This window comes from Juglans microcarpa x Juglans regia, chromosome 5D, assembly GCF_004785595.1.
Source record: "Juglans microcarpa x Juglans regia isolate MS1-56 chromosome 5D, Jm3101_v1.0, whole genome shotgun sequence".
NCBI classification, from domain to species: Eukaryota; Viridiplantae; Streptophyta; class Magnoliopsida; order Fagales; family Juglandaceae; genus Juglans; species Juglans microcarpa x Juglans regia.
The window spans coordinates 16888135-16901166 of NC_054602.1; the positions used below are offsets into that span (position 1 = coordinate 16888135).

At 36.0% G+C, this 13032-nt stretch overlaps 1 protein-coding gene across 3 annotated transcripts in view; it reads right to left on the reverse strand.

The window, feature by feature from the left end:
• Positions 1 to 11621, reverse strand: part of LOC121264685 (vacuolar protein sorting-associated protein 54, chloroplastic) — a 36824-nt gene extending 25203 nt beyond the window's left edge. For 2 of the 3 annotated variants that reach the window (XM_041167975.1, XM_041167974.1), the window contains exons 1-3: positions 10337 to 11617; positions 9315 to 9377; positions 3886 to 3965 (exon numbers count right to left, since the gene is read on the reverse strand). In XM_041167975.1, coding sequence (XP_041023909.1) covers positions 3886 to 3965; positions 9315 to 9377; positions 10337 to 11116 — 923 coding nt within the window. In that variant the 5' untranslated portion in view covers positions 11117 to 11617. Of the gene's footprint in view, positions 1 to 3885; positions 3966 to 9314; positions 9378 to 10336 lie in introns of all 3 variants that reach the window. The other variant, XM_041167976.1, reaches the window with a different exon arrangement.
• Positions 11622 to 13032: the final 1411 nt, after the last annotated feature.

Consider the following 13032-nt stretch of genomic DNA (forward strand, 5'->3'; position numbering starts at 1 on the left):
GCAGCACATCAGACTACCATGTCTAACACGTCTCTTTAACTGTAACACCTTGCTGCTTCGAAATGCCCATATTTATCTTAAAGCTCTTAAACAACTGCCCATTTCTTCTCGGTGCTTTCTCTAGCATGCAATGGACTTCTTCAATGGTAGAAACAAGGCATGGAGTCAGGACAGCCTCCATGTACGTCTCGACTAAGCCTTCCGCTGAATTTTTTTGTTTGATAGTTCCAACCCCTTCCAATTCCTTTATCCCAGTTTTTCCCACAATGTCATGTACCTCATGAAGCTCCATAGCCATTTTTCTCCAACCCTTCCCTTCCACTACTTCAGGGATTATGATGAGGCTTCTTCTTCCACCCCATCTGTATTCAACTATAGTCAGGAACCTTCCATAATCATTAGATCATCATTGTGCAATAAACACATTGATGCCGATAGGGTAAGTTTTGAAAAATTCATTTTTTTCCATTTGATCAAGCAGTAATGTTTTAAATTCTGTTCCAGTGATCACTCCGGTTTAAGTATTGGAACGGAATATTTCGGCACCGGTGTATTCCAGTGCACCGTTTTGGGATTAATTATATTATATATATATATATATATGTATATATAAACTAACAACTAATAGAATAAATATATATATATGTAAGAGTGTATCATGTATATGTGTATATATGGAAGAATTGAAAATTTATAAAATGAATATACGTTGAAAAAATCACAAACTTGAGTCGAGACACAAAAACAAAGAAAAAAAAATAAAGAAAAGAGAAATTATTAAAAATAATCATATTTAAAAAAAGAGAGAATCAGGAGACATATTTAAAGTCTCAAAAAAATTAAAATTATATAAATACATTTTATATTCTAGAATTAATTAAATACCATCTGGATTTAAAATTTACAAAAATGTCATTCAAGCACAAGAAAATTACAAAAACAGTCTGAAACGGAGAGGGACCGAAATGCCAATTCTAGCCAGAATGGCCGGAATTTGACTAGAATGGCCGGAACGGGCCAGAATTTGGAGCGAAACGAAATGAGGTATAGTATATCGGATACTACACCGAAACAAAAAATTCCAGTTGGAACAACCGGAACGGAACGGAATTTAAAACTATGTCGAGCACATTCCTCCAACCACTGCATGAGCCATTTCATAGCTGAGTTTCCCAGGACTAACTCTTTCACCACCTTTCTACCTCTCTCTACAATATGCACTGATCAACCACCTTCAACAGGGAGCTCAAAATCTTTGTTCAATAAGAACCATTTTCATATATCCCATCTTTATGGACTTGCACCTCTTTAACAACTAAAAGATGCTAGATAGGATGATGATCCTTGACAAGCCATCATCGACAAATTCATAAGCATCACAAGAAACAAAGATAATACCAAATATAGAGCCAATTTCCTATAATTGGGCAAGTGTTAAAAACAAAATACATTGGGTCTGCTGTCCCTGATCATATTTTCCTACCCCCAGGGGGAAAGGCCCTTCACTTTTTGGCCGGTTGCAAGCGAGAATAGATTTGAACCCCCGAAACCATGGTTCGTCGCCACGTGCTCTTATTAATTAACACTAGCCCTAGATCCGTCCACTAAAAACGAATCAATACTTTTTACTCGAGCTGAGATATTCTTTTGACAAGTATATATGCATTCAATTGAGCAATAAAAATAACAGGAATAATTTAAGTACACTATGCACACTAGAGTTCTAACGTTACAATTAAGAATGTGGTGAATCCAAAAAATCGAGAATAGTCAAGGAACAATTGCGACCTACCATCATAAAAACATGGACTTAATGCGAAAGCATGATGTTGTAGTTATAACTACCAAAAAATAAAGAAAATTACTAAACGCCCTTTTTTAATTGCATACATAAACACCCGCTCACATAAACAAGGGGTTGGGCAAGAGACAGAGAGTGAATAAATATTGTTGGTTAAAGAAGTCCAAAGACCTTATAAAAAAAAGTCTACAGATATAGCCATTCATATTTGGCTGATAAGCTACAATGCCTATAATGTCAAGGACTACCTATTGTTATACATTTTTCTTTGTTAGAAAACAAGACAAGCAAAAGTACATAAGAAAAGAGCTAGAGGAAAAGAAATGGAAAAGGGAATATGCTTAAACATGGTTTTTGGAAAGATTCGCTTTACATGCATGAGAAGAACATGCTTAAATATGTTGTATTATTAAGGATTCAAGAGAGACAAGTGACTAGTAAGAAAGGACAAGGATAGAAGAAAGAAATTTAAGTCAAATCTCACATAACCGAGGCTTTTTTTTTTTTTTTAAGTAAGTAATAAACAGACGTTTAAAAACCTAAACAAGACAAGATCATTAGAATTGATCAAGTCTGTCTACCAAAAGGGCAGCAAAGAATAGCAAAGCAACAACCAATAGGACCTAGGCCACTTTGAGGTGAGCCCAAGCCCAAATTTCATATATAAAATCTCAACCTAAGTTCAACCAAAGACTAATATCTGCGTAAGCACAGTTACTGAACTCAACCCAGATGTTGCAATGAGCAGTCATAATCCAATTTGGCCCAAATTTAACACCATATATCTGCCAAACAAATATCAGTCCTAAGGAGTTGGAAAGGTCTATCTTCTTTGAAGTGGGTTAGAGGCAGAAGTCAAGGGTCTCATGGTTCAGAGAGGGATAAAAACACTAAATTTTTTCCCTAGGCGGCAAATTCTCATCACAGAAATGATTTAGTGGATTCTTTAGTTATTAAGGGTCTATAGTTTTTGAATCTACAAAGATAAGGGAGAACATGATATAATTCTACAAGAGCCTGTATACTGAACAATTTACATGGTGACCAAAATTGGATGGCCTTCCATTCCCATTTATTGATGCAGATAAGAGATCAGTTGGAAAGGAGTTAATAAAAAATAAGATGTGGTGGCCAGTGAGGTGAATGGTGACAAGACGCTGGTTCCTAAGTTTCACTATGACTTTCTTTCCAGCAGTAAGTAGGATGATGAATGCTACATTGGATAGAGGATCCATTATGACCATTGTTGTTTGTGGTTTATCGCAGGCCAAGGAAAGGAGTCGATTAAAAAAAATATAGGCCTAGTTGTCATTTCTGATACCCAAGGAAACCAGAGATGCAGAGTAATTTTGAAGGAGAGAAGAAAACAATCCAACCATGTTTGGCAAGAGAAGTGAGAACGAGAAAAGAAAATTGGCAAAGATTCAAAGTCCAAACAAGTTTTATAGCCAGAGCAAGTCCATCAATTGGATGTTTGATAGAGAGAAACAGTTTCTAAATACCAAACAAAATGTACCACAAGGGCGTGGCTCCCATTTTATATAGCGTAGATATATCAATTACTTTCACTGTAATTTTGGAGATTACATCACACTCCACAAGTGGAAGTCCATTTAATTCAACTCTGCTTTTATGGCAAATAAACTATTTTACTTTCCCCTCTTTAATCAATCCAGGATAACTGTAAATGAGCAAGCCACCAATTTATTTCCACCATACTTCGTATAATCACCTGCACACTTGTCATGCTACAATCTTCAGATTCTAAAGTGCAAATCTCTAATTTTATTTCTAACCTTCTCTGTTTAATCACACCCACTAGGAAAGGACACCATGAGACATTTTTAACTCACATCCCCCAAAAGAAATGTGGAAAGAAAAGAAAATAATAATAATAATAATAATAATAGAAGTCCTTGAAGAAAATGCAGTATGGTCTTACAACTAGTGAGAATGATTAAACCCCCCTAGCGCTCAGAAACAACAGAGAGAAGCAAAGAGTTAATGAGGAACTCCAAAACAAATGCAAAGAGGCGCGGGCACATGTTTCTTCAACAAGTGCTACCATTTTTACAAAAATGTACCTGTTTATAGACTCTATTGAAGCTGCTACATTATCTCGTAGGTGACGAAAGCAGTGTAAACCTGTAAGCTCATCCCCATCCTATCAAACATAAAGAAAATCAATAAGAAACCTGAGTGGTGGTCCAATAGATTCTCGTCTCCTTTCTAGCAATGTGACAAAAGGTATTTATTTTTAACTATAAAGAGCAAGTGACACTTAAAAGCAATTGTGGGGGAAGAACAGTTGTATAAGAGATTCTAAAATAAGATTAAAAGAACTCAAACTTAACCTAAATAAAGCCACCTAAATTAAAATGCAACAGGAGGAAATAGGGATGTAACTTGTTCTCTTTTTTTTATGCCTCTAAATGCTCTTGTTTCTTTCAAGTTGCAATGTGGTCACTATTAATTGGGAAATAGGTACAAATAAAAATTAGACGCAAAGTACGCATAGATATCAAAGTCAAATTCAACCCCCAGCTCTTCAACTTCAATCTTCCCCAACTCTAGACATTCCTCCAACATAGCCATTTAACTCCAGTGGCATTGTTGCCAATACTAATTTTTCCACCTCAATTTGAACCATGAATGATATATCTACCCTTCCACCCTAAGAACTCTAGGGCCAAAAAAACTTAACTGTATCTCATTTACTTAAACATATTGTAGACAGCTCCATAAAAACACGGCATTACGATCCTCCATCATAGCCACAACTTGAGACCATAAAAAAAGAATTAATTCATGATCTAGGAAGTTAAAATCTTGTGAAAGATTCAAGTCCACAGACATAATTCAATAGAAAATAACCCTTGCCAATTGAAATATATATTGTTACCCCTGAGCCCTAAAGCTCCAAAATCCAGAGTGCGCTTTTGAAATTAGGCCCACAGGCCAACTATTTTCTACATTTGTTCAAATATGGGGTTATGTGGGGTAGTTGGTGTTCATTTGAACACCACATCCCCCACATACCTGTATTAAGCAATAATACAGGCTGGTAGGGAGTGAACCAAGGCCCAGACTTTAGATAAAATGTTGACAATCTCAAATGCACAGCCTAGAAAGAAAAAACATATTGGAAAAGCTTTAAAAAAAAGTGTCTTGAAGAGGAAAAATCAGTTCTGCCCCTTAATATAAAAAGCAATTTTTAGAAAGATTTGACAATAGGGAAGCATGAATGATAGAAATAGGTATTAACATAATATTTTGTAAATTGGGTTTTGTGAAGCTAACAAGAGGTAAGTAAATATAATCGTGCCTTTTTTTTATTGACACCGAGCGTACGGAAATAGCGTCCCAACTAATCCCGGGGGTGCACAAGCCATTGGCAAGAAGTTTCCCACAAGTGCACATTGGGTAATTCAAAGAAAAAATCCTCCAATCCGACAGCCCCTAGAGATTGCTTGCACCCAGTGGGATTCAAACCTTGGACCTCGGAGGGAGCGTATCACCAAGACCAAGGCCTTTACCACTTGAGCCATCCCATAGGGGTTAATGGAAAAATGCATAGCTAAAGTACACAAGAAGTATACATAGAATACGCCTAAGTACCACTAATCATGCCTTTACGCTTCAATATAATTGAGATATTTCTTTCTAACAATGTGTGTTAATTAATATGATGTAAAGATGTGAATGTAAATGAATTATATGTATGCTTCCACCATGTGATGTCATGTATCTCTAATAAAAATCTACATTAAATAATGAGTGAAAGAAGGAAAAAGGGGGAAAGAAAAGAAAAAGTAAAGTGACTGTTGAAAGTAGAGGATGAGGGGCAAATGGCAATGCCAAGTATGACACACTCGAGTGCACCCTGTATATCAAGTGATGTCCATCTTCTTTGACTAGGTTCCACATGAGGTCTCGGGTCCAAAACCGTAATCTTTAAAATCCATACACAAGGCAAAATTGTATGTTTGCCTCCGAGAGATTAAAGGATATCATGTGATGTGTATGAATTATGCTGCATGTTATTTAAAATTTGAAGACTTATTTATCATATTCTTTACTATATGATCTATTTGCTTACCGAGTATTTGACTCTTTGTGTTGATGTTCTAAATATCTCAAGTACTAAGGACAACGACAATGGGTCTGCAGGCTAGGCTAGGCACGGCACATCTAGACCATGACATAGATTTCCACATTATCTAATTATTGGAGAGAGTTTAAGTTATGATGCCTATTATAGCATTGGGAATATTTATGTTCATGTTGAAAGCATCTCTAGCGCTAGTGAAAGGGGGTGTTAACATACACACTGACTATGCTCCAACAATTTCTATGCTATTCCCACAAATGTTTCTAAAAGTACATTATAGCAGGTAGTCAAATCCTCTTCAGAATTAATTTTCAGCCCTCAAATCATCCTATTCTCTATTTTTAATTCATGCATGAAATCCATATTCCATTTCACTTTATTCCAAGTATCTTGTAACGACCTAAGTAAAACCTAAGCCACATCTAATTATCTGGAGAGAGAAAAAAAAAACAGAGAGAGAGAGAGAGAGACCTAAGCCACATCTTGACCTATATTTCAAAAGGATTAGTCAATGTTACAATTTTTGTATAGGTAAAATAAGATTTTATTTGATCAAGTAAATAAACAAAGCTCATAGTCAATGTTACAATTGAAGTCATTATTTTTACCCATAAAAAAATGTTACAATTAGGCCTTGATGACTTGCATAATTTCCTATATTTTATCACTTCTTAACTTTAAACTTTAATCTAATTTTATTTATTTTTGTTGATTTTAGGCTGCATTGTCATCATTTAAATTTATTTCAGATTTGAAGAAAAAGAAGATCCAAATTTTAGAAGCCTATCGTCTAAGCACTCTCAAATTTAAATGAAGATTTATTCGAATATAAGAGTTGATCACCAGTGCTATTTGGGAATAAAGATCAAGTTAAATTTTTGAAGATGCTAAAGAAAGATGAAGATTCTCAAATTCAAAAGGAAGAGACGTTGGCAGAGAGAAGTGATTTGAATCTAAAAAAAGATATTCATCAAATTCAAAAATAGAAGAGACGTGATGCTAATTGCTAGGAATGGACTTGGACTTATTCTACCAACTATCCCCGTACGACGCGGAACCAAGGATCGAAGAAAAAAATAAGGAAAGTGAGAAAAGAGAACACCGGGGACGCGGCCGATCAGAGAAGTGAGAAAAGAAAGAAATTTTGGAGAAGAATTGAAGAAGGGACTCACCTACGACGTTGAGCAGAGACCAATGCCAAAGTAAAAAAATTTGACAGCGCCTGAGACCTTTTGGATTTTCTTTACTTAGAAGAATTATGGTGAATTCGTTGATGTTGAATTTAACTTTTAGCATGAACTAAATTTTCTTTATTCTAGGAAAATGATGTAATCTAATTTCAAACTATGCTTGCTTTTCTATGCTAATTTGAAGTAATTTTCTTCTATGTTTGTCTGATTTATTCTTAACTTATTGCTTCTAATTGACTGGCCATTAATTAGATGATTTTGATCTCGTGCTTTGCTATCGAAAGAGGGAATTATAGAATAGAACTTGGATATTTCAGCATAGGTAATTATAGAGATCAAAAGACTTATATGAACTTATGTAGCCTTAAAATCGTTGGTCTTAATGCTTTCTTGCTTTATTAATTTACATACTCTTGTGTAAAATGATGAACAAGAATATTTCAAATTGACTATTGAAAGAGGCCTTTGGATGAGTTTGGAGATTTTCCTAACAAATAGAGAGAATTAAATTCAATTAGTTAGATGAGAAAAGCACAGTGAGGAATTAGGTGAAATCGGATTCCTATAAGTTCTTTTTCTCATTGATTTGATCATTAAACAACAGCTCTCCTTTCCTTTGAATATCTTCTTTGAATTGATTTAATTTCAAATTGCAATTACAAAAATCTTAGTGACTTTTCTAAATAAAGTCAAAATTAGTATAATTTCGGTACTTGTCAAAGTGAGATACCAATCCCTGAGAACGATACTCTTTTATCACTTTACTATAAAACTACGATCCTGTGCACTTACAGTTTTGCACCGATCATGCCTCGTGTTGTTACACAGATGAGATGAAAAATCTATGAATAGTAATGAGAAAATTTGTGAATCATAATGAAATAGTTCGATTTAAGATTTTTATGGCGTTTTGGGAAATGAGAGATAAAAAGTTAAATACAAAATTATAAAGTTAAAAGAGGGTTCGAATATAATTTTTTAATATTATTTTTATTTTGAGATTTGAAAAAATTGAATTATTTTTTGTATTTTGTTTGAAAGTTTAGAAAATTAGTAATGATTAGGTAATAATTAGATGAAAAAGTTGAAAAATTGAAATTGAAAAATGTTTGTGTTTGAATGGTATTTGGATATTGAGATGAAATGAGACGAGATGAGATGGTTTTGAAAGATTTGTGAAACCAAATCAGGCCTTAGAGTCCCTTGGAATCCATATAAAGAGTAAGAGCTTCTACCTATAAAAAAAAAAGGTAAGAACTTCTCTTTTCCAAAGCAATGTGGAATCCTATTCTTTTTTTTTTTTTTGATTGGTCAGAATCCTATTCACTCCCTTCTTAGACTCAATATGGGATATTACATACAGGATATTACAATCTTTCCTAAAATCTCTTACGTCCTCATCAAGCCATTCCATCATAGGTGGCACGGCTCATGTCCCATACTTCTGGCTAGGGTTGGCTCTAATATATTTTATAACGACCTAAAGAAGGCCTCAAACACATCTTGGCCCATAGTCCAAAGTGATTAGTCATGTTACAATTGGAGCCCATTGAAACCCTTATAAAAGGCAAGAACTTCTCCTTCCCAAGAAAAGCATGATCCCAATCACCACCTTTTTATACTCAATATGCAGTATTACATTTATGCTATTACATGTATCAAGCAATTCAGAGCTTTGGGGTTCTTCATTGCCACTTTGTTTTGATTAAGGCTATCTACCCAAACTGAGAAAAAACCTTTTCTTTCCACCCCTCCATCTTATGATCCTCATTGTTGAGGATGTTATGATGTTTCTTCAAAATGAGTCCATAGGGTTTAGATGTTTCTGATAATGAAGAACTTGATACAGCTAATGGCAGAAACTTGGAATAAAGTGTTACGGAATATAGATTTCATGCATGAATTAAAAATAGAGCAATATGTCCAATGCAATTGGGTAAAAAGTCCAATTCTTGGCCCTTACGAACTAGTAACAAACCCTCCTCTGTCTATTTATGTTAATTGGGACTCCCAGCAATTGGAATGACAGAACAAATGGACGTAGAAAAGTCGACCATAATTATCATTAACATTATGATAAACAAGGGACAACAAGAAAAAATATTACACCTACAACCTTCAGAATGGACATCAATTGAAATTACATAAAATGAACATGCCATATAGGGGGCAAAAAAAAAACAAAAAGCATTACATAAAATTGAGAGCATACCAGCAAATGCTGCAAATCATCAGTGATGTCCAAAGCTCCAGCACAATCTGCAGATGTAACAAGCTGTATGACAGAAAAATATATCATTTATAGCATATTTACAAGCACCAATAAAACTTTTTTTGGAAGGTAAAATAAAATCATATTGATAGAAATGTAGGCATAACCCAAGCTTCAATAAAACTACTGCCTATTATTCAAATGAAAGAATCTTTACCTGATTCGTCAAGATACGAATCTTAAGCATAAAGTAAAGGGAAATCAAGCTATGGCACGGTAATTTCATCATCAACGTATGTGCGCACATGTATATATATTGTAAGTATCAGACCATATGTCATATAGGAATATCTGTGGAATAAATGCATTGTTCATACACGAAAACTCCATAAGGAAGTGCCAGTAGGTTAAATTCTAAGGAGGATTGTGGGTGGAGATGAATGCACTACCTATCATTTTGTAAAATGCGTAAAAACAAGGGAAAGAAACGCACTGAGGGTCCACAAAACATATTTCAAGAAATTGAATCTGGGCACCATTAAACTACTCAAAATACATTGTTCTAATATTTTCCAGATAGAAACGAGGAGTCACCAGTTTTCGTATGGTGCTGTTTTTAGATGTGGCTCATTGAGAAACTCATTCTCAACATAAATTCTGCTGGCTTTTTTATAAGCAACAATAAACTATGCTTCTAATCATTCGCAGAGATAAAAGGCTGTGTTGGTGCCTACCATTAGGCACCGACATGATTAAGACGGTATAATATATTCATGGTTGCTCCTTAACGGCCAGTTTTACCAGAATTCGGCACAAAATTTGACCAGTGGTCTCTTCTATGTGTTGAGCTCCTACTTTCATGGTGGCAAGTAGCAAAAGCTTCAGTAAGAAGCAAGAAGAAAATTTCTATCTACCTACGTTGCAAAACAAGACACGTCCATCCATGAAAGCTGAAAGCAAGGAAACAAGAAAGCTATGCATTTTAATTCACTCAAAAGTGGCAAAAAGAGAACCCTTAGTACCAATTTAAGAGCCGACAGAGCCTGGTTGACGTATAATATAAGCCTTAATTTCTGCTGAAGAGCCAACAAGTTGCTCCTCGTGGCATTCAAGTCCTGAATCTGTCTGGCGGAATCCACCAAATCCACATCCAAGAGCCTTATCGTCTCCTTCAACTCCAAAATCCGACTACAACCTTCCACGATCTTCACATTCAAGTCCTGCAGCTGCCCCTGCGCCTCAAAGAAGGAATTGGACCGCAGAGAGATCTCCTTCACTAGGTGCAACTCCACCACGTCCAGGTAGTGCGACAGCTTCTCCTGCAGCACCAAGTTCTCCGTCACGTTTGAAAACGGACACGCCGCGCGGAACGTGGCCCCGTCCTCCAACGCGAAATCCTCCTTGAAGAACAGAGCCGGAACTTCTCGAAGGCACGCGACGAGCGCTTCGCCTTGGCCGCCGATGTTCTCCAAATCCACATTCTCTTTGCTCGCGTGGTTTAGGATGTCCTCGAATCGGTGATATGACTCCGAAATCAAAGCCAAATAGCTCTGGAAATCGGATCGTGAAACGTCGGATGAGGAGATTAAGGGCGCGAACTCGGGAGGGGCGACGTTGGTGGAGGAAGAGGAGGACCACCACCAATCTGATTTGCCCACGTGAGGGTTGTTGAGGATGGATGACAAGCTCTGGCTACTAGCATCTGAATTCGATTTCGTCAAGGAGGAGACGACGTTACTGGCAAGGGTGGGAGATTCTTCAGATGGCGGGGACCTTCCCGATTGGGAAGGCTGCGAATCCATATTCAAGATCTTAGAAGCATTTAGACTTAGAGCATCAAAAACTTCAAAGAGAGATCAAAAAACCTAGAGAAACAAGCCTTAAGAAATGCGATCTAGAACTTGATGGATCCACGAGTATCGTGCTCTGAGGCAGTTTGTGACGATGGAAAAAGGGGATTTGGATCTACAGAGAGGCAACGGAGACAAATGGAGAGCAAGGAGGGAGACGAAAATGGCAACCGGCGAGTACTCGGTGACCAGACCGGAGCTACTACCGCATTTGACAGAGTATGATGCCTATGCCCGGACGCACACTCCGCAGTTGGATTACGGCAATTTGCTTTGGTCTAATGTAACATGCTTCAGTCCAGTCTTGCACTGATTCCACCTTCCAATGAAAAACTGACAGCTCCGATTTCTACTAAATCGAAATAAGATACGCACGCACGTAATCACTCCCTCCCTCTCTCTCCTCTCCCTAATCTCTCTTCGAGATCTCTCTCCCCTCTCCCTAATCTCTCTCTCATACATCCACTAGTCGCTAGTCGCTAGTCGCATACATCCACCAGTCGCCGCTATAGGTTTCCAGCTAGGTAAATCTTCACTTTTATCTTTTTTTATTTTTCGAAAAAAAGGTAGACAAGATACCATTAGAGCATTGGCAATGGCTAAGTCATTATCAAGTCTAAAATTTAACTAAGATGTTAGATTTTAGCTATGACATGGATTTATAGCTAGACAAGTCCACATTAGACTAGCTATCTTAAAGTCTAAATAATAATAAAATATTATATATTTTAATAATATATAATTTTTTTTAATATTTTACAAATATAGTTGATATATTAATTAATAACTTTATTAATAAATAAAATAACCCAAAACAGTTTACAAATAAGTCTAAAACAGTCTAGAAATTTCCAAAACAGTCCACTAATTAACCCAAAACAGTTTACAAATAACCCCAAAACAGTCCAGAAATTCCCAAAGCAATCCACTAATTACCCTAAAAAAATTCACAAATTACTAAGACAATCCATAAATAATCTAAAACAGTCCACAAATACCCAAAATAGTGCACAAATGAGCTAAAACAATTCACAAATTACTAAGACAATCCACAAATACTCCATATCAGATCACAAGTACCCAAAACAGTCCACAAATAAGCTAAAACAATCCACAACAAATCTCCAAAACAGTCCAGAAATTTTCAAAGCAGTCCACTAATTAACCCAAAACAGTTTACAAATAACCCCAAAACAGTCCAGAAATTTCCAAAACAGTCCACTAATTACCCTAAAAAAATTCACAAATTGCTAAGACAGTCCATAAATAATCCAAAACAGTCCACAAATACCCAAAACAATCCACAAATGAGCTAAAATAATTCACAAATTGCTAAGACAGTCCACAAATACTCCATATCAGATCACAAGTACCTAAAATAGTCCATAAATAAGCTAAAACAATCCACAACAAATCCCAAAAACAGTCCAAAAATTTCCAAAGCAGTCCATTAATTACCCTAAAACAATTCACAAATTGCTAAGAGAGTCCATAAATTATCCAAAACAATCCACAAATACCCAAAACAGTCCACAAATGAGCTAAAACAATCCACTAATTACTCCATATCATATCAGAAGTAGCCTATACAGTCCATTAATTACTCCATTTCAGATCACAAGTAGTCAAAACAGTTCACTAATTATCCCATATCAGATCACTAACAGTCCATTAATTTAGTTGCTACCCAGCCACATATTTATCCAGCCCACATGTGGCTGGACAGCCACTAAATTCTCAAAAAGTTTAGTACAATAAAATACTAGAAGTTAGACACCTCCATAAGGTGTCGAAGGAGATGTAGATGTACCTCCGAAATGGGACTTCAAATTCTCAAAAATTGCTAATTGAATATTACGAAAATATTC